This window comes from Haliotis asinina, chromosome 11 (assembly GCF_037392515.1).
Source record: "Haliotis asinina isolate JCU_RB_2024 chromosome 11, JCU_Hal_asi_v2, whole genome shotgun sequence".
NCBI lineage: Eukaryota > Metazoa > Mollusca > Gastropoda > Lepetellida > Haliotidae > Haliotis > Haliotis asinina.
This window is the reverse complement of record NC_090290.1, coordinates 26,227,074-26,249,662: the sequence shown is the minus strand read 5'-3', so window position 1 is coordinate 26,249,662 and position 22,589 is coordinate 26,227,074. Positions and strand designations below refer to the sequence as shown.

General features: G+C 39.7%; 1 protein-coding gene across 5 annotated transcripts in view; it reads left to right on the top strand.

Moving 5' to 3' along the window:
* The window catches only part of LOC137256349 (uncharacterized), a 29,799-nt gene extending 7,901 nt beyond the window's left edge, over positions 1-21,898 (top strand). Inside the window, exons 1-5 of one of the 5 annotated variants that reach the window (XM_067794130.1) lie at positions 8,771-9,246; positions 9,554-9,642; positions 17,834-17,957; positions 19,357-19,708; positions 19,929-21,898. In XM_067794130.1, coding sequence (XP_067650231.1) covers positions 19,393-19,708; positions 19,929-20,386 — 774 coding nt within the window. In that variant the 5' untranslated portion in view covers positions 8,771-9,246; positions 9,554-9,642; positions 17,834-17,957; positions 19,357-19,392 and the 3' untranslated portion in view covers positions 20,387-21,898. Of the gene's footprint in view, positions 1-8,770; positions 9,247-9,553; positions 9,643-17,833; positions 17,958-19,356; positions 19,709-19,928 lie in introns of those variants that run through there. The other 4 variants (XM_067794133.1, XM_067794132.1, XM_067794131.1 and 1 more) reach the window with 4 other exon arrangements.
* The last annotated feature ends 691 nt before the right edge of the window (positions 21,899-22,589 follow it).

Here is a 22,589-nt window from a genome sequence, read left to right as displayed (position 1 = left end):
TGATAGTTATATGTATCTTTCAACAATAACTAACTGATGATAGTTGTATGTATGTTTCAACAATAATTAAGTGATGATAGTTATATGTATGTTGTAATAATAATTAAGTGATGATAGTTATATGTATGTTTCAACAAAAACTAACTGATGATAGTTGTATGTATGTTTCAACAATAACTAACTGATGATAGTTGTATGTATGTTTCAACAATAATTAACTGATGATAGTTGTATGTATGTTTCAACAATAATTAAGTGATGATAGTTGTGTGTATGTTTCAACAATAATTAACTGATGATAGTTATATGTGTGTTTCAACAATAATTAAGTGATGATAGTTATATGTGTGTTTCAACAATAATTAAGTGATGATAGTTATATGTATGTTTTAATAATAACTAACTGATGATAGTTATATGTGTGTTTTAATAATAACTAACTGATGATAGTTGTATGTATGTTTCAACAATAATTAAGTGATGATAGTTATATGTATGTTGTAATAATAATTAAGTGATGATAGTTATATGTATGTTTCAACAATAACTAACTGATGATAGTTGTATGTATGTTTCAACAATAATTAAGTGATGATAGTTATATGTATGTTTTAATAATAACTAACTGATGATAGTTATATGTTTGTTTCAACAGTAACTAACTGATGATAGTTATATGTATGTTTCAACAATAATTAAGTGATGATAGTTATATGTATGTTTCAACAAAAATTAACTGATGATAGTTATATGTATGTTTCAACAATAATTAAGTGATGATAGTTGTATGTATGTTTCAACAATAATTAACTGATGATAGTTGTATGTATGCTTCAACAATAACTAACTGATCATAGTTGTATGTATGTTTCAACAATAATTAACTGATGATAGTTGTATGTATCTTTCAACAATAACTAACTGATGATAGTTGTATGTATGTTTCAACAATAACTAACTGATGATAGTTGTATGTATGTTTCAACAATAACTAACTGATGATAGTTGTATGTATGTTTCAACAATAATTAACTGATGATAGTTATATGTGTGTTTCAACAATAATTAAGTGATGATAGTTATATGTATGTTTTAGTAATAATTAACTGATGATAGTTATATGTGTGTTTTAATAATAACTAACTGATGATCGTTATATGTATGTTTCAACAATAACTAACTGATGATAGTTGTGTGTATGTTTCAACAATAATTAACTGATGATAGTTATATGTATGTTTTAATAATAATTAAGTGATGATAATTATATGTATGTTTCAAGAATAACTAACTGATGATAGTTGTATGTATGTTTTAATAATAATTAACTGATGATAGTTATATGTATGTTTCAACAGTAACTAACTGATGATAGTTGTATGTATGTTTCAACAGTAACTAACTGATGATAGTTATATGTATGTTTCAACAATAACTAAGTGATGATAGTTATATGTATATTTCAACAATACTTAACTGATGATAGTTATATGTATGTTTCAACAATAATTAACTGATGATAGTTATATGTGTGTTTCAACAATAATTAACTGATGATAGTTATATGTATGTTCCAACAATAATTAACTGATGACAATTGTATGTATGCTTCAACAATAACTAGCTGATGATAGTTATATGTATGTTTCAACAATAACTAACTGATGATAGTTATATGTGTGTTTCAACAATAATTAACTATCATGTATGTTTCAACAATAACTAACTGATGATAGTTGTATGTATGTTTCAACAATGACTAACTGATGATAGTTATATGTATGTTTCAACAATAACTAACTGATGATAGTTATATGTGTGTTTCAACAACAATTAACTGATGATAGTTATATGTATGTTTCAACAATAACTAACTGATGATAGTTATATGTATGTTTCAACAATAACTAACTCATGATAGTTGTACGTATGTTTCAACAATAATTAAGTGATGATAGTTATATGTATGTTTTAATAATAATTAAGTGATGATAGTTATATGTATGTTTCAACAATAACTAACTGATGATAGTTGTATGTATGTTTCAACAATAATTAAGTGATGATAGTTATATGTATGTTTTAATAATAATTAACTGATGATAGTTATATGTATGTTTCAACAGTAACTAACTGATGATAGTTGTATGTATGTTTCAACAGTAACTAACTGATGAAAGTTATATGTATGTTTCAACAATAATTAACTGATGATAGTTATATGTATGTTTCAACAATAATTAACTGATGATAGTTATATGTATGTTTCAACAATAATTAACTGATGATAGTTGTATGTATGGTTCAACAATAATTAACTGATGATCGTTGTATGTATGCTTCAACAATAACTAACTGATGATAGTTATATGTATGTTTCAACAATAACTAACTGATGATAGTTATATGTATGTTTCAACAAGAACTATCTGATGATAGTTATATGTATGTTTCAACAATAACTAACTGATGATAGTTATATGTATGTTTCAGCAATAATTAACTGATGATAGTTGTATGTATGTTTCAAAAATAATTAGGTGATGATAGTTATATGTATGTTTCAACAATAATTAACTGATGATAGTTATATGTATGTTTCAACAATAACTAACTGATGATAGTTATATGTATGTTTCAACAATAATTAACTGATGATAGTTATATGTATGTTTCAACAATAATTAACTGATGTTAGTTATATGTATGTTTCAACAATAACTAACTGATGATAGTTATATGTATGTTTCAACAATAACTTACTGATGATAGTTATATGTATGTTTCACCAATAACTAACTGATGATAGTTATATTTATGTTTCACCAATAACTGACTGATGATAGTTACATATGTATGTTTCAACAATAACTAACTGATGATAGTTATATGTATGTTTCAACAATAATTAAGTGATGATAGTTATATGTATGTTTCAACAATAATTAAGTGATGATAGTTGTATGTATGTTTCAACAATAATTAACTGATGATAGTTATATGTGTGTTTCAACAATAACTAACTGATGATAATTGTATGTATGTTTCAACAATAATTAAGTGATGATAGTTATATGTATGTTTCAACAATAACTAACTGATGATAGTTGTATGTATGTTTCAACAATAATTAACTGATGATAGTTGTGTGTATGTTTTAACAATAATTAAGTGATGATAGTTATATGTATGTTTCAACAATAATTAACTGATGATAGTTGTATGTATGTTTCAACAATAATTAACTGATGATAGTTATATGTATGTTTCAACAATAATTAACTGATGACAGTTATATGTATGTTTCAACAAAAACTAACTGATGATTGTTGTATGTATGTTTTAATAATAATGAACTTGTGATAGTTATATAGATAGATAGATAGATAGATAGATAGATAGATAGATAGATATAGATATATATAGATAGATATATGTATATATGTTTCAAAAGTAATTCACTGGTGATAGTTATGTGTATGTTTCAAAACTGTTGACTGGTGATAGTTACATATGTAGGTTTCTACATTACTTAACTGGTGATAGTTATAAGGGTGTTTTAACGTGAATAAAACACAGTGGCAGGAACATATGTGTTTTAACCAAGGGATGCTATGCTTGCTGTTTCTCCGTGATAGCCACTGGTCTACCATAACCTGGTCTTGATGATACCACATGTTGTCCACCCCAATGACAATGTTATCAATGGAGGCCCGGCATGTAAAACGTTGCCTTGGGTCAGAAATCAAAGCTCAAAGAAATATCCTCTTACAATTTATGAAGAGGATGGGCATGGCCCTACACATGCCCGTCCAGGTGGAAATATGCCTACAAAACACACAAGGCTACGTCACTCAGCTCCCTGCATGTCCATTGAAGCAGAATGTCGGCGGCGAGAGAACTTCCCTTTACCACTGGTAAACTGGATTGGTGGTGGGGAGGTAAAAGTGTCATTCGGATATTTTAGTGTTGCGGTTATTTTTTGTTCAGCTGTATTATGTTCATCACTGGAAAGTCTGGCTATGCTTCATTAGCTGAGAATCTTATTAAACCCTATGGGAACACACGCGTGCCAGTACAGATAAAACGTTTAAAGATTGTTTATGTGTTTTTGTAAAGTTGTATAGAATTACTACGGGCAAAAACAGGCCGCATAAGTATTTAAAACTGACACTTTAGTTGATGTATCACATAGAGCACCGAGACAAAAACTGAACTTGAGTTAACGTTTCATAGCACTACGCGCCTCGCCATCAACTATTGCATGTCGATCTGAGATGTTAGGTGTTGGGTCATGTGAACAGGATCACAGCAGGCTCAGAGACTGTTTTCCCTTTTTCACCAGAGGGGAGGTGTCATTGTAAACTTGGAAGGGGTAGAATTTTGTACAATACTTCAGTGCCCTAGCCCGCTTTTTGCTGAAGTAAGAACAGGACTAGAGAAGTGGAAATATCATCAACGGGGCACATTTGTTCTATCGAATAGTAAAATATAAAGATCTGCAAAGAGCGCTCAGCGTCGATGCCAACCAGTTCTTGCTGACATGATCCGGGTTGTGGGTGCACCAGATGTCATGGAAGTTACAGTAATTGTGGAGGTACACTCGGAAGTAACAGTTGTGGGTAGAGGAGATGTCAAGGTAGATTCGGTAGTGGCAGTTGTGGGTGCATGAGATCTCAAGGAAGATTAAGTAGTGGCGATTGTGGGAGGAGTAACATACGCCGTGTGGGGAAAGTAAGTGGAGTAACATACGCCGTGTGGGGAAAGTAGGTGGAGTAACATACGTAGTGTGGGGAAAGTAAGTGGAGTAACATACGTCGTGTGGGGAAAGTAGGTGGAGTAACATACGTCGTGTGGGGAAAGTAGGTGGAGTAACATACGTCGTGTGGGGAAAGTAGGTGGAGTAACATACGTCGTGTGGGGAAAGTAAGTGGAGTAACATACGCCGTGTGGGGAAAGTAGGTGGAGTAACATACGTCGTGTGGGGAAAGTAGGTGGAGTAACATACGTCGTGTGGGGAAAGTAGGTGGAGTAACATACATAGTGTGGTTAAAGTAGGTGGAGTAACATACGTAGTGTGGGGAAAGACGGTGGAGTAACATACCTAGTGTGGTTAAAGGTGGAGTAGAAAAGCTTTTGTGGCGAAAGTTGGTAGAGTGACATAAGTAGTATGGTTAAAGTAGGCAGAGTAACATAAGTAGTGTGGAAAGTAGGTTGTGTAATGTATGTTGTTTCGGGAAAGTAGGTGAAGCTCCTACTTTCCCCACACTACGTATGTTACTCCACCTACTTTCTCCACACGACGTATGTTGCTCCACCTATTTTCCCCACACGACGTATGTTACTCCACCTATTTTCCCCACACTACGTATGTTACTCCACCTACTTTCTCCACACGACGTATGTTGCTCCACCTATTTTCCCCACACGACGTATGTTACTCCACCCACAATCGCCACTACTGAATCTCAGGTGAAGGTAGTTGAAGCAACTTAAGCTGTGTGAGGAAAGGAGGTGGAACATCATAATTAGTGTGGGGACAGTAGGTTGAGTAACATAAGTAGTGTGGGGAAAATAGGTGGAGTAACATAAGTAGTGTGGGGACAGTAGGTTGAGTAACATAAGTAGTGTGGGGACAGTAGGTTGAGTAACATAAGTAGTGTGGGGACAGTAGGTTGAGTAACATAAGTAGTGTGGGGACAGTAGGTTGAGTAACATAAGTAGTGTGGGGACAGTAGGTTGAGTAACATAAGTAGTGTGGGGACAGTAGGTTGAGTAACATAAGTAGTGTGGGGACAGTAGGTTGAGTAACATAAGTAGTGTGGGGACAGTAGGTTGAGTAACATAAGTAGTGTGGGGACAGTAGGTTGAGTAACATAAGTAGTGTGGGGACAGTAGGTTGAGTAACATAAGTAGTGTGGGGAAAATAGGTTGAGTAACATAAGTAGTGTGGGGAAAATAGGTTGAGTAACATAAGTAGTGTGGGGAAAATAGGTTGAGTAACATAAGTAGTGTGGGGAAAATAGGTTGAGTAACATAAGTAAAGTGGGGAAAATAGGTGGAGTAACATAAGTAGTGTGGGGAAAATAGGTTGAGTAACATAAGTAGTGTGGGGAAAATAGGTTGAGTAACATAAGTAGTGTGGGGAAAATAGGTGGAGTAACTTAAGTAGTGTGGGGAAAATAGGTGGAGTAACATAAGTAGTGTGGGGAAAATAGGTGGAGTAACATAAGTAGTGTGGGGAAAATAGGTGGAGTAAGATACGTAGTGTGGGGAAAATAGGTGGAGTAACATAAGTAGTGTGGAATAGTCTGCTTGGCGTAGGTAACGTGAGTAACATAAGTAGTGTAGAGAAAGTATCTATAGAGTGAGTGACTATGGTTTTACCCCGATTTTAGCAATATGCCAGCGATATCACAGCAGGGGACGCCAGCATTAGACGTATGTGGTAAGTCCAACCCGGGTCTTCGGCATGACGAGAGAACGCTTTAACCACTAACGTGGAAACGTTATTAGTGCATGTAAAGTAGGTAGGTGTAGTGAAGTAAGTTCTGTAAATCAACGCCATGAGGATAGAAACACTAGTATATTTTTCTCGATGTTATCAGTGCTTTCATACAGAGATATTTTTAAAGACTTTAGGGCTAGTTATGAAAAGATGGCATCTGAAACTGGTTTGTCATCACTTCCATGAAGGTGTACACTTGTGGGTTCGTAATAGGGGTTGCAGGACTCGCCACACTGCCTTCTATTTACAGTGTTGCTTTTCATTAATTATCAACGTCACATTCAGGTAGCAACTGACTTTCCGTGTTGGTCTACTTGTCGGTTTATATGTATAGCGAGTAAGAGGACCTCCATATATGCATTAACTACTTTCTCGCTGCGTCATTCTCCGCCGTGTAAGGTGATAGGCGGGCATTGTAAAAGCTGCATATTCCGACAAAACTCGGCGAGGAACGTGATGTACTCCTTTTGTGAATATGTGGATGTCGTCAATCCTCTCTTGGTGTTGTTTATTACAGCTCGGGCATAAAACCGTATATATCTCCGTATAATATGTCTGCCATCTATTTCAATACACGTTAAGCGTTCATTCTCACTGTGGAGTCGCCGCATGGTGCGCCTCTTCTTGTGTAGACTAGCACTACATCTGTATTATAGAATGGCAATACAGTAAACGATGGGGAAACATTTGAGCAATAAAATCAATCCGTAAGACGTTCACAAAACAATTCGCCCTGGGCCTTTTTCCACCTTAATTTCTGATTTAATCTCTGGGGCTGTCTCATATACAATTAACTCTTCAATGAAAATCCAACGGAGCAAGCAAAAACTACCTACTAACCGGAATCCTGTGTGTCAAAGCACGCTCCAAGACGTGATCATATTCATACACGGCTATACAGTGCAATAAACCGGACTTCCGCTTGTGTTATTTCTGGTCCATAACATTAATACAAGACATTTATTATCCTAAATATAGTGATCTGCCAATCGTGAGAGCATTTTGGAAGTATTTAGATCCTAAAGGCCTAATGCTGGTCAAAGTGTTCCTCTGAAGTCCACGTTTTGATTCCAGCAAGACTGACTCCTACTCCAGGCGACTCCCACAGGATTGTTGGCAGTGTATAGCACTATTTACTTTACATCACTTCTCACCTACACTTGGAGTGAACATGGTCGATTCGATAAAAACTCAGTGAGTGAGTGAGTATGTCGCTTTTAGCAATGTCCCAGCAATATCACGGCGGGAGACACCAGAAATGGGTTTACACATTGCACCCATGCGTGACGAACGAAGGCTTTAACCACCAGCCTAGTCCACCGCCAGCACCCCACGATGGGGAGATTTTGATCATTGGTGGCGGTTATGATAAGGTGGTGCTCATCGGAAGTGGCTTCAGTAAATCCATGCAACTATACACACCGTACATGAATAGCACCGCTTCAGCTGGTCATGTTATTCATTGTCCCATTTTATTCATTACGAACAGCTGTTCATAATCCTGACTATTTCAACGTACATCAAACAAGACTATAAGCTGTCAAACACATGATCCTGATCCCGTAGCCAACCCATAGAAATAACACTAACTTCCAGAGTAAGCAATCAGAGCAATCAGAACGCTGTCTACTTCTTAAGCAACACATCCCAATGATTTATTCAGGAAAGCGGATGGGATGCCGCACAGCGTCATCAACAGACGAAATGCCAGGTTTCCCCTGCGGACACATGGGTACAATGTGTGAAACCCATTAATGGTGTCCCCCGCAATGATATTGCTTGAATATTCAAAAATCGGCGTAAAACCATACTCACTCACTCACTCACTCACTCACTCACTCCAATGGAAACGTTGCGTGATCATATGAACGTTACTGCAAAATCTTCTACCTATCAATCTGCGTGTCTGTCTGTCTGCCGATCTATCTCTCTGTTTGTCATTACTTTACGGATTCCTATTCTCATACAAAGTATAGTAATATTGTAATCTGTCCGTGTTATCGTGGTACTGTATTTACATCGTTTCTACTGTAGATACACACATGCCTTCATGACGGATTCGGGGAAGAAATAACTGCTCAGACCAACTAGTTTGCTTGCGGCTTTTAGAGGACTTTGAGGACTTCTCTAATGCTGACAGAATAGAATGAACTATAGTCAGCCAAACTTCCAGACAAAAGGCGAGCTGCGGTAGCACAGACTGACTCGGAGAGTGCAATTCAAAGCGCCCCTCAATGTAACGCACAGTTAGTTAAACGTTGCGCAAAGGGTTTTCTTCTCTGAGATCTTGTGATTGCTGTGCTTGTGCGATCAGATACTTTCTCCTCCGCAGAATGGGACAAGGCTGCATATAGCGCTGGTCGGGGAGGCAGGGTGCTGTCGCCACTAGCCCTCTCTCACGACCTGGGCTTCGTCTACCTGTCTACGCACCGTAGGGACTGATTTTTGAAGACATTTAATTTAAACTGTCAAGGACACTTCTACATGAGTGGAAAGTAAATAAAACTGGCTAATTCACGTCTCTTAGCAACGCCTTGGGGACTCTCGACGCCGAGTGAGAGCAGCATTGTTCCGACCATGGCGAATGTTAATTTTAAGCAGAATCGGTTCTACCATGTCTCACAGCTTTGTTGCCGGTAAATATCAGTGGATAAACCAACAACTGCGTCAGCTTTCTACGGAATGGATTAGAAAACGTTCCGAAATGGTGCTGAGACAGGAACCACAGAAGACAGCAAGTAAGTACTGTGATTGTCATTGATAACTGCCTGACAGGTATCGAGGTCGGATGGATACTGGAAGGAAAGAAGCAGCCCCTCTGGCTCATCAGCAGATTTTCCCATCATCGATTGTGTTCCATTATATTTATTGTAAAAGAGATCCCCATTTTTCGCTTGCCTTGTTTATCACAAAAAATAACATGTTTAACATCGCCGTTTTGAAGAGGTGTTAAGAATGTTTTATGTACTTTAACAAAAAATATCTTTGCCCTTTGTTACGATTCAATGACGCGTTTTCCGCTCAAATGTGAAAACCTTTTTTCAGTCCAACTCATGGATGGTGAAACAATGCTTACGTCAAAGGGTATTTTATAACTCGAGAGACCTGGCAACCGTACTGTAATAACTAAACTTGTAAGTACCTACTAGATCACTGACTTGTTTTCGTTCTCTGCCCATAAGCGTGTCATATTTAGCCAATGGTAGAATAAAGAAAATTCCATTATTCTAGGACGCGAGGCTGTCAATAGAACCCGTCTTCATCACGGGATTTGCAGTCTCGTTCAACATTCTAAAAGAGGTCAATTAACAAGCACACATTTGTATGGTTTGCGCTAACGCTAAACTGAAACTATCGCATTATTTCTTCCTATGAACCAGTTGATGGAGGCTATCCACATTGTTGGCGAGGGGTTTTGAAAGCCCTGTACAAGTCAACACTTGAGTCCTGTTCCTTCTGTGGCGGGTGGGGAATGTCAGTGACACACGGCGGTGGCGACGCCAGCTGTCAGTCGTCCCCCCGCCCCCACCCCCCTCCAGTTTGGTGTCAGAGTGTTAGTGATGCGAGCTTCATCTACAGGCTTTCAAGTATTTATATTCACCATACTTCACGCAAACCTAACGTAGGTTGAAGAGCCCGTATCACAATCTTATCCAATAAATAGGAGTCTGGAGAAAATGTATTATTAAACAGGCTTATAACGACTGCAGTGTCGGCGGTGTACTGCAGCCATGCTTAAACTGAACTGTCTGTCGTTATTGGGTTCTAGTTCCATATAGTGTTGTTTTTGTCGGTGTGAGGTGTCCGCCTTTATTATGACAGTTTCTGGGCCCAACACCACACAAGTTGTGTTTGCTTGGGTGGCTGATGCTATATGAGATACCAACTCTAGTTGATGGTATTATGAGGCTAAGTAGCTGATGTTTTGAGAGACCAACCAGCTGATGGTATTGAGAGACAAACTCTAGTTGATGGTATTGAGAGACAAATGCTAGCTGATGGTATTGAGAGACAAACTCTAGCTGATGGTACGAGGGGATATCAAAAAGTAGTGAGCCTCATCAGAAAAATGATATAAATGCAGTTGGTTTTATGTTTTATTTTTCTACATGATATCTGTCAACATCGAGAAGATTGGTTTGCTATGTTCCAGCCTCACGATCCCCAATTTGTTTGACTTTTTATGTTGCCCCTGCCGGCCCTCCACCAAAAAGAATAAAACAAAATTTGCAATAAATGCATGACAAACTTCAGGAAACAAAATATGCAAGTGTGTGCAAAATATTTTGTGTGTTTGTCATAAGTAGAAGCCCGACAGAATCAAACTTAGATATTATATTATATAAAAGCAGTTTGAAATTACAATCGCTTGTTAAACTGACTCCCCCGTTCCTGTTTACTGCGAGAGCATGTTTTGGAGACACCACCCACCACTTTCCAGATGACATAACTGATTCTAAGGTTTTCACTGTTCATACATGATGCCAAGGGTTTAAACTCAATACTGAATGGTCACACAATTGTCAGCTCCCAATATATTGTAAACAGTGCCAGTTTGAATATCTGGACACAATGCTTGTGAAAGATGAAAAAAACAGCCCCTTTCAAAATCTAAAACAGGAAATCCAAATATTTAGCAGTTGATTATGACGGGAATACATCCAATACCATTTTGAACTTATTTCATATGATATTATCTGAGGACATAGTATTATCCAAGAGGTACCGAATGAAATACCGCTTTCATTTTCTGCAATTATTTTACAGATATTATACCCCAATATGTTGTGATGCCCCATGTCTCGTGAAACACATTACCCACACATGTGAAACTTCGGATGTGGCTTTGCTGATGACCCCTTCATAATGAAATGGTTACAAGCATTGGACATTGAGAATATGCTTAGGCTCGCTCTTTTTTATATCCCCTCGTATTAAGAGGCAAATTCTAAATGAAGGTATTGAAAACAGATTCTAACTGATGATATTGAGATACAAAATCTAGCTGATGGTAATTGAGAAGCACATTCCATTATTATAAATTTATACAAGTCTGTTACCTTCCAAGGTTCTCTCAGCAAGACATACACAAGGATGTTTGAAGGGGTAAATTAGCATACTGGTTGTTATTTTCCAGCGATATGACATTGGGATTATCTGCCACATGTTAATGTTCACTGATGTTAAGGAATGTGTGTGTGGCGATTTCGTCCCAGTACAGGTAAATTGTATATGATGGCGATGATAATCACGCAAGGTCTGTAGATGAGTTGCCACACGCTGACCCATCTAGTTACTTAAATGAGTGTAAAATTGCCATTTCCTGAAAAGGCCGGCCTGAGAGTATTGTTTATTTTATTGGAGAAATTGATACCATCTAAAACACTATGAAGTATTGTTTTGGTCTTTGTTGGAGTTGTTTATAAAGTCTGCAACATCTGACACAGGGACATTGGTTTATATGCATAGTGCATAGCACAGTTCAGTTTTTACAAAATTTTAACAAGCAAGCTGTAGCTAATTCATTGGATGGTTCTCCCCTTGAAGCGCTACAGGGAAAGCAAACAAGCACCAGGGATGAGGAACCATCTGCTGTATGTCATTCCAGCACGTTGGCTTCATTGGAATCACAATAGGCAAAGGGCTGATTTACGAAGGTGTAAGCCTTAACTGAATGCTTTGTGAGTATCGTTGCTGGCACACGTCTAAGCCAGCAAATCGCCAATAATTTGCAAGACCTTATTAGACACCGAGACGGGTGTAGCGGTGCTTATCTGGGTGTACTATCATGTATGTCCCTTACATATTTTGTACCCCTTGTATGGCTTGATACCCCCAGTGGATACCCTTAGTATGGACTGATCCCCCTACCGTTGCCTGATATCCCTAGTGTTGCTTGGTACCCCAACAGCAAGCCCTAGTGTGTCTTCATATTGCCAATGTGGCTTGGTATCACTGGTGTGACTTAGTACCCCTACTGCGGCTTGATACCCTTAATGTGGCTTGATATCCCCTGTGTGACTTGCTCTTCCTAGTGTGGCTTGATATCCATAGTATGGCTTGATATCCCTAGTGGATACCCCCAGTATGGGTTGATATCCCTAGTGTGGTCTGATACCCCCAGTGTGGCTTGATATCCCTAGTGTGTCTTGATGTTCCTAGTGTGGCTTGATATTCCTAGTGGATACCCTAGTGCGATTTGATATCCCTAGTACGGTTTGATATCCCTAGTGGATATCCATAGTACGTTTTGATATCTCTAGTGGATACCCATAATGCGGTTTGATACCCCCAGTGTGGCTTGATATTCTTACTGTCGGTTGAACTTCCTAGTGGATACCCCTAGTGCGGTTTGATATCCCGAGTACGGTTTGATATCCCTAGTGGATACCCATAATGCGGTTTGTTACCCCTAATGTGGTTTGATATTCTCAGTGTCGCTTGATATCGCTAGTGTGGCTCATATTCCTAGTGTGTCTTGATACCCCTAGTGTGTCTTGATACCCCTAGTGTGTCTTGGTATCCCTAGTGTGACTTGATACCCCTAGTGTGACTTGATACCCCTAGTGTGTCTTGGTATCCCTAGTGTGGCTTGATACCTCTAGTGTGGCTTGATACCCCTATTGTGGCTTGATACCCCTATTGTGGCTTGATACCTCTAGTGTGGCTTGATGCCCCTAGTGTGGCTGCGATATATACCAGACAGGCACGTTTATACTAACAATGAACGACGTAGTCTCGCCGGCAATCATGGTCACAAATTGGGTCAGTGGGTAAATCCTTGGACAATTTAACAGTTGTGGTCCATTTGGTTTCTAAAGGGCTATCCTGGGAATTTGACAGCATCCTTAGTGCTATAAAACTGTCATCGTTGACAGGGCCGTTGTCTATGAAGCGTCCCTTCAAAGACAGCTCCTGGCGGCAGTGACGTGAGACCGGTACTGATCTGCCGCTGGTATCAGTAGCCGTATAAAGCAGGATTACTGCGGTATGTGCTTTCAGTGACATCGTTCACTGACCTACGTCTATGCTTATAGTCTGTTCTATGTTATATACTAACATGAAGGTAACATGTGACTGTGATCAGTACTGAGAAGTGTTTTTTTCCTGCTGTTCTAACATGCTCTCTATAGAGGGAGTGATGTTGCATAGTGCAGTGTTGTTCAACATGCAAACATCAATGGCCGGAGCAGCCGAGCACGAGGACAAATCCTGTCATCAGTATTTCTTACAAATATCGCACGTTAAAAGTGCACTGGAAATTGTCAAAACATCAACTTTTCACCTTTCGACTGAACAGTCATAGGAACAGGCATAGATAGACAAGGACAGTGACATACGTAGACAAGGACAGTCACACATACACATACACGCACACGCACACGCACAGAGGGACAGTCAGAGATGGACAATTACAGTGACATACATAGGACAGTAAAACACACACACATATGGACAAGGACAGTAACATACATAGACAAGGACAATCACACCTACACACACTCTCACACACACACACACACACACACACACACACACACACACACACAGGCAGTCAGAGATGTACAAGGACAGTGACATGCATAGACAAGGGCGGTCACACACGGAGAAAGAGAGAGAGAGAGTCAGAGGTGGACAAGGACAGTGATATACATACGCAGGGACAGTCACCGACACATGCGTACACACAGGTATGGCCGAAGATGGCCCAAGTCAGTGACATACGTAGACAAGGACAGTCACACATTTACACACAGAGACTGACAGTCAGAGATGGTCAAGGACAGTGACATACATATACAAGGGTAGTCACACATACAGAGAGAGAGAGAAGGTCAACAGTCATAAATGGACATGGACAGTCAGATCTGGACAAGGACAATCTCAATGACAGAGAGAGAGTGTGTGTGTGTGTGGGGGGGGGGGGGGGAGCGGGGGTCGTGGAGGGAAAATCAGAGATAAACAAGGACAGTCACAGACATGAGAGAGAGAGGTGAGGAGGTGGAAATGGACAGTCAATGATGGACAAGGACAGTCACAAGACATGCCAACACAGAAATCGACAGTAACCGACCCACATACAGACAAGGTCAGTTGCAGATTGACATTGACAGTAAATTGCGCAATGTAACCCTATGGTGCAGGTGTGAAATCGTGAATTTTCTTGTAGCCCTATCGTGCAGATGTGAAATTGTGACTTCATATGGTGGGGCCGTGAAGCTGACTCTACTTGTAGCCCTATCGTGCAGATGTGAAATTGTGACTTCATATGGTGGGGCCGTGAAGCTGACTCTACTTGTAGCCCTATCGTGCAGATGTGAAATTGTGACTTCATATGGTGGGGCCGTGAAGCTGACTCTACTTGTAGCCCTATCGTGCAGATGTGAAATTGTGACTTCATATGGTGGGGCCGTGAAGCTGACTCTACTTGTAGCCCTATCGTGCAGATGTGAAATTGTGACTTCATATGGTGGGGCCGTGAAGCTGACTCTACTTGTAGCCCTATGGTGCAGGTGTGAAATTGGGACTTTCTGTATAACCGATAGACTTACATCTGAGTAGGAAAGAAATGTATGTTCTAATTGTTGTTGGTGTGTACCCATCTTTCATCTGATCGAGTCATTAGTTCATCACTGTTGTTTACGCTCACAAGTCAAAGCCAACATGTCTATACACCGCTGGAGAACAAACGATGGGATTACCTACTGACACGGTATGTTCGTCTTCCCTCGTCTGTGTTCCAGCCCATCTGTTCATGACAATCACGTACACTGTTTGGTGTCCACATGTTTGCGCGAGCAGCTTGTCGCTGGCTGTAAATCACTGTAGGTGTTGAGAGCTGCCTCGTGTGTGTATGTCCCATCCAAACATTCTCCATACACCTACATTCTCCATACACCCACTGCCCATAAATCATTACTGTGTAGACAAACTAACTCCACAAATAACATCATTTGTGGAGTCTCTCAGCCCTTCCCCTTGTATAAAAGCAAAACGAAACTCACAAATAACAACAAAACTACCGCGCCGCTGCCTTTAACACGGCCAAACAAACACAGCCTTTCTCTTCAGCTGGGTTTGGAGGGGTTGAACCGGGGAGCGGATAGGCAAGGAAGGATTGTATGCGCATTAATATAACATCGCAGATAGTCGGTCCCAGAGTGCACTAGTTATTTCCCTGAATAAATGTTAATGAAGAATCTGAATGCGGTAGGTCGCATCCCAGGTGCCTTTCGGCCTCAGTGATTCCGGCTGTCCTTGGCCAATGTTGAACAGAATGTGCCTTGTTCATTGTGAACGGCCGAATGACGGTCGATCTTGTGCAGGTCAGTAGGGAAGCAGGTAAAGTGCCCTCTTCTGTTGAGGCCACCTGCTCTTTACCGTAGTTGTCCACGTTAGGCTAAATGAAAAAGGGAATTTTCGGCGTGTAACTTTTATTTTTGCACTCAATTTTTTTATTGCCATTTAAAAAAATATTTTTGACTTTGTCGCATCCCGATCATACATTTGTGCACTATAAGAATGAATGTCTGTGAGAACGGGTGAGACTGAATCTACAACTCATTGACACGTGCTAAACATTTCAAGTTGTCTTTAAGAGAGAAAAAAATTAAAATGTACTCCTCCCACGTCTCATTTTTTAACGGAAACTTTAATAAAAGTCATACCGCCCTATTCACCTTTTAAAAAAATGTTTATGCAGCCTTAGCTGTTGACAATGTGCGTCCTCTTACTCAATGAAATTTTCACGAATATAACGTGTTATCCTGGGTCTTGTTTGTGTGTATATGAACCATTCACTAGTCGATAGTGGGTGGCCGGCAGTCTTCCATGGTCACTATTGTAATCTCTTAGTCAGTCAACCAAACTTTCCACCTGACAGCTATAGATTCAGGGAACCAGGTACTTTTCATCATCAGTCATCAAATCACAAATGAAAACGTAGAATCAGACCCGGGTTAGATTGCCCTCACTCTGTCTACCATTAGTCTGCTACGGTATACCCATCTGCTGTGTCATTCTACTCACCAGCTGTGTCAGTCTGCTCACCAACTGTATCAGTCTACCCACCAGCTGTGTCAGTCTATCTACCACCAGTCTGTCTACCCACCATCTTTGTGCCGGATACATACGGCAATAGACAGACAGACACAGATGGTGGATAGAGTGACACAAATGGTTGGTAGACTGACACAGCTGGTGGGTAGGCTGACACAGTAATGGGTGCATAGGCGCAGTTGGTGGGTAGACTGACAGGTAGTAGCTATACTGACACAGTGGGTGGGTAAACTGACAGGTGGTAGATAGACTGACACAGCTGGTGGGTAGACTGACAGGTTGGTAGGTAGACTGACACAGCTGGTGGGTATACTGGCAGGTGGTCGATAGACTGAGACCATCTGTATCCGTTTTCTGTATCCATCTGTTTTCATTGTGGCAGTAACAGTTGCTGGGGCTGACAGTGGAATTGATTACACCCAGAGTCAGGAGTAGCACATGTTCATCGTCGAGTATTTAGTGCTCGCTGAGTATTTGGTTATTACACGCAGTGCGGTTTAATGTGTTGTCTAAGGACTTAATTATAGCGCTAAGGGGCATTAAGCGAGGAATCGGAAGCTCTTGTTTTCAGTTCCAACATGCACATTATGATCATACCGAGTTGGCGGCATTGCCATATACAGATGTGGATCGCTGTCACGATGAGGCAAATAAGTTTTGCACGCCGGCTGAAATGGAGGATGGACTTGAGTACTGTACTGATGTGCATGTCCACACAAGTGTTTGTCTCTCGTTACACTATCGCTTAGTCTCTGAATATATCATTTTGACTTTAACAAATAAACCTATTTGAATTGAAAAAGAGCCCAACCGAGACCGGAGATTCAAAACTTGAGAAAACTAGACATGCTTCATTCGGAAAGCAGGAACAAACGTGGTTCAGGAACTGTGAGACTGGGTATACTAACGTGGTCAAGGTAGATCGTGTCTGTCATTGAAGCTTTATGATCAAAGATGCTGATGAACGGTCTCGGCCTCCATATACTCCTTCACAGTTGGTCAGCTGCCTATGTACTTGATGACCTGTACTATCATATGAACATCTCTTCTCTGTCGAAATATTTCCATGATAGAACTTATACAATGGTAGTGACATAAACTGACCTGAATTTCAAACCTCTTGTCCGGAAATATTCATGTTATTGCATGTTATCTTTGTTCATAATGAAGTAAAGGCGTCTTAAAATGATTGATATTAAACATATATCTTCAAATTGAAAGTTGTTTTGATACTGCATTGCCATATGTGATTGCGTTTTCGTTTAGACATCCTCATCTGTCACACCATCATGACGTTGTTACAGGGATGTCAGTCAGAGTCCGTAGTGACTGTCACGTACCCATAAGAAGGGGCATTCATGGAGCCAACACATCAAGGCTGAAGGACCAGGTATGATAAACCTTTTTGGTCCTCCGGAAATAACATGTAATAACAAAATCATCAACTGCACAAGCCTTTTTTCTATCGATGGATACCAATGAATGTTAGGTTCAGATTACTAAGTACAGAATGCGTGGTTGAAATGAGCCAGTTTTCGAGTGTGATCTGACTGTAATCAGGTTTGTTACAAATGCGTGAATTTTAAGCCAGGTGTATGGTTCAATTTCAAACAATAAAACTACTTCTCGAGTCATCCTACTTCTCCATTTGTATTATAACAAAACACGTAGGCATTGAAACACGGTCTATCTTTCATTCATATAAACAATCCTTACAATTTTCATAAGAAATCGGGAATGCTTTTCCCATTTTCTGAATTGTGCAGACTTTCTTTGCCTAAAACAGTCCTTGTTATATACGTTGTGAAACATCGTGCATATCATTTGCAGAATAAAACCTCATAGCTAACTCCATAGCTCGTACATTAATGTTCAATACAAGGTTCGTTTTAATGTTTGCTTCAACATTTCAACATTTCTATATCCAGTCCGTCACACAGACCACCGTACCTTCAACACCCTACTAATGGCGGCCTGCAGAATATTGATGCATGTCATAGTTCATCTCTATTCTATTTTAGTGGGGCGGGGATTCGTTATAGTTGAAAAAAGTTGTTTGATATGTATGTCGGAATTAACAAACCAAATTCGACAATTGCTGATTATGTTTTTTCGAAGGACTGTTTATTTATTCAAGAGGAAGCTTATTTTGTCATTGCCATTTTAATAAAGATCCCAAAGTGATCTCAAGTTAACATCTTGGCTTAGTTATGTATCATTTCTAGTGTGCGTCAGGTCATGCATAGTTATCAACAGCGACTACAGGGATCTCTTGTGGACGTGGAAATGTTGGGGTTTTTTCGCCTTTATTCACAAGCAGTTTTTGACACATTGCGAAAGAAATATTCGTATAGTACTGGACAGTGCTTGATTGACTGGAAGCTGTTCACGTATCCGTTACGGATAGAGACTGCCTCACAGAGCAGCGCCTCCATGTAGTGTTATTTCACCTTATCATGCTGTCCCATCAGCTGTAATAACCCAGAAGTTGTTATAAATACTTATACACGTCTCTATGGTTACAAAATGGTTGTATTTCTGTGTAGGGAAATGTACCAACATGTTGTTTGTAACACGTGTGTGTTAGTCCTAATATATATCGAGATCGGAAATAAAATCTTTACTTTTCATAGGCAAGAGTATGCCATTTCCTTAGTAACCGGCAATGTCGTCAGGGTGAACTGAAATGTTCAAATCATGAACGTTCATAGCTATCACATATATTTCAGCAGATACAGACATGGTTCAATTCTGCATGTGGTTTATTGTCTCAACTGTTTGAGTTTCAGGTTTAGTTTGACTAACCAAAGCGAACCAAGAATAAAATGGACACTGTGAGTGTTGGGATCACATTTGCCACCTACCTCATAGCATCGTTTCTAATTGTCTTCACACCGACAAGCAGCAGAGTGGGTGCCCTCAGCGTACCACACTACTTCAAAAACTGCAGCGACTGTCGGGGATCTCTGGGCAAGGACATCCAGCAACTGAAGAGGTTACAGCTTATACGCATGCGCCTTGAGACAGCTTTGAGAATTGGGAAACATGGCTCCCCCATGCAGTCGGATGGAATACCAAGAAAACACATTACCCCACATCAAACTCAGAAGGAGGAAATTATCACTTTCTCTCAGACGATAGGTAGGTTTTGTCTTTGTACATGACGATGATGCTGAGATACAACATCATCACAATATTGATGAGTCATATTGTTACGGAGTTTTATCTGTGTCACTCACAGTGATGACCGATATGATGAGGCATATGTTTCTGATTCATAACCTTCTTCACTATACACTGTCCACTTTCTACAATGTGATAGTCAATAATACACGGGTTTTTAATATGTGCTTCTTTTTAGGAAGAAAAGAAGATGCAAGCATACTGGAGTTCGTGCTGGATACAAGTACAAAAAGAAAAGAGTTGGAGGTGCTGAGTGCAAATTTGTGGGTACTTGTGAAAAAACGCGGGAAAAGTAAGAAGGGTAAGCGTATAGTACTGAAAGTGTTTCAGCTGAAGGACAAACGTCTTGTTCTCCTTACGTACCTCCGGACTAAAGTGAAAAAAACAAGATGGCAGAAGCTAAGTCTGCCGATCAGCTTGATTCAGACTCTTGTGGAACCACCCCTTAGCATATTGAAGCTTCGTGTAGACTGTCGCAGATGCGGGCGAGAGGTTAAGCTCGTGCTACCCAAGAACAGAAAATGGGGCAAGCGCAGAAAAGTCAGAAGACCATCATTACGTGGTTTACGAACAGTCACGCCTGCCAAGCGAAGGCCATTTTTGCATATATTCACACGGGTTAAATTCCATTCCTAACTAAAATGGTCACATGAACGTTGATGGATCCCAGGTTCATCTACTTTATACGATTCTGGATGTGAGCACGTAGCATATGTGACTTAGTCACAGATAAAACGTTTACCTCATGGCATAATATTTGTCGCTGATGTCAGACGTTAGTCGAGTGTTAGGTATAGCAATGGCTGCAATGTACAGACGTTGGATCAACCTGACTGTTTTTCTCCAACATTTACCAGGTAAAATGTTGACTGATACAGGAGATGTTATTGATGGTTGGTTGGTTTACATCCATATAAGTTATATTTATATCATACTTGCGCCTTGTGACATTCACACTTTGTAGAGCACATCAGTTTGGGTGTTTTTGGAACATCCTAAGCTAAACTGGCTTAGTGCGAGGAAGAGTAAAACCGGAATCTACGAATAATTACGTCTCCAGGGAAATATGTTTGTCCTTGCCCACGAGTAATGCATTTATTAGTTGTGAAAGGAAGGGGTATTTCTTTCTTATGTAATAAGGTTTACTTTTGAGTACATGTCATTTGAGCGCAGTCGTGAATATCTGTCAACAAATGGCGCTTCCTGCATTATGTGTGCATCTTTCGTCAGTCGTCGTGGAAGTAAACACTATCTTAATGTCGTAACTTTCTTGTTATAACCACATGACGTAATGCTCATCTCGTGTCATCCATGCCAAGTGCGCATTTGTCTCAATGTGTGCAAGCACGTGAAAATCGTGTAACTTGACACTTGTATCTCCATTAGCGACGTGTTCAAAAGACTGAGCATTACACGCGATGAAATATGGTTCCGAGTTCCATACATAGGGCAATGGTCTGATACTCGTTCTGCACATTCAGCACATCCCAGGGTCGCCTTCAAAAGTGACGAATCAGTATTACATACATAAACATTCATCATTCATTGAGATAATGCACGTATTTTCCCTTTAATAGATGTTTTGTTGTTATTGTTCGGATATGCAGGTTTCCCTCAGCCATCATGACACATTGCTACAGGTACTCCTAGACAACTTATATTAGATAAATATTCCCGAAATATGGAAATGTGTAGTACACGTTTTCGACACACTGCTTAAATTGAACTAGTAAGGTGAACAAAGTATTCATCCATACAAGACACACTTAGTGTGCTGGTCAATCGTCCATAGTCTGCAGCCAGGCTACTCCATGAAGAGTTATCTAAAACTATCATCACTTATTGAACCTAGCTACAACATTATTTCACACAGGTGACACAATTCTAGTACTATAGCATGTACAGTAGCGTATCGATGATGACACAGGGTAGCTTCACTTTAGCAATTATATGTTGTGCTTCTTTGTACGTTCTTTTGCATCCACACGTGACGGACATTCAGGTGAGCTTATCGATTGGTACTGGTCACAGGAGCAATCATTGTTTTAAATTTTACATTACTTTGGAGTTCTATTTTCAGCAGCTACGTATGCGGCATGACTACCATAACAATGCACCCATTGTGTGTAATAAATCATTCCATTGTCAGCTAGACTTATCATTTTGTATAAAACAGCATCTATCTATCTGTCTATCAATCCATAATCCATCTATCCATCTATCTATCTGTCTGTCTGTCTACGGGAAACACGTCAGTGGGAGTTTACAGTGAAAATTCTACTTGAGCAGTGAACACGTCAATGAAAGTACTACTTGAGCACATGTACAGTGAACACATCGGTGAAGGTCTACTGGAGCACATGTGCAGTGAACACATCAGTGAAAGTATTGCTTGAGCACATGTTCAGTCAACACGTCAGTGAAAGTACTACTTGAGCACATGTACAGTGAACATGTCAGTGAAGGTACTACTTGAACACATGTACAGTAAACACATCAGTGAAAGTACTACTTGAGCACATGTACAGTGAACAGGTCAGTGGAAGTACTACTTGAGCACATGTACAGTAAACAGGTCAGTGAAAGTACTGCTTGAGCACATGTACAGTCAACAAGTCAGTGAAAGTACTACTTGAGCACATGTACAGTAAACACGTTAGTGAACGTATTGCTTGAGCACACGTACAGTGAACAGGTCAGTGACAGTACTACTCGAGCACATGTACAGTGAACAGGTCAGTGAAGGTACTGCTTGAGCACATGTTTACTAAACACGTCAGTGAAAGTATTGCTTGAACACATGTACAGTCAACAAGTCAGTGAACGTACTGCTTGAGCA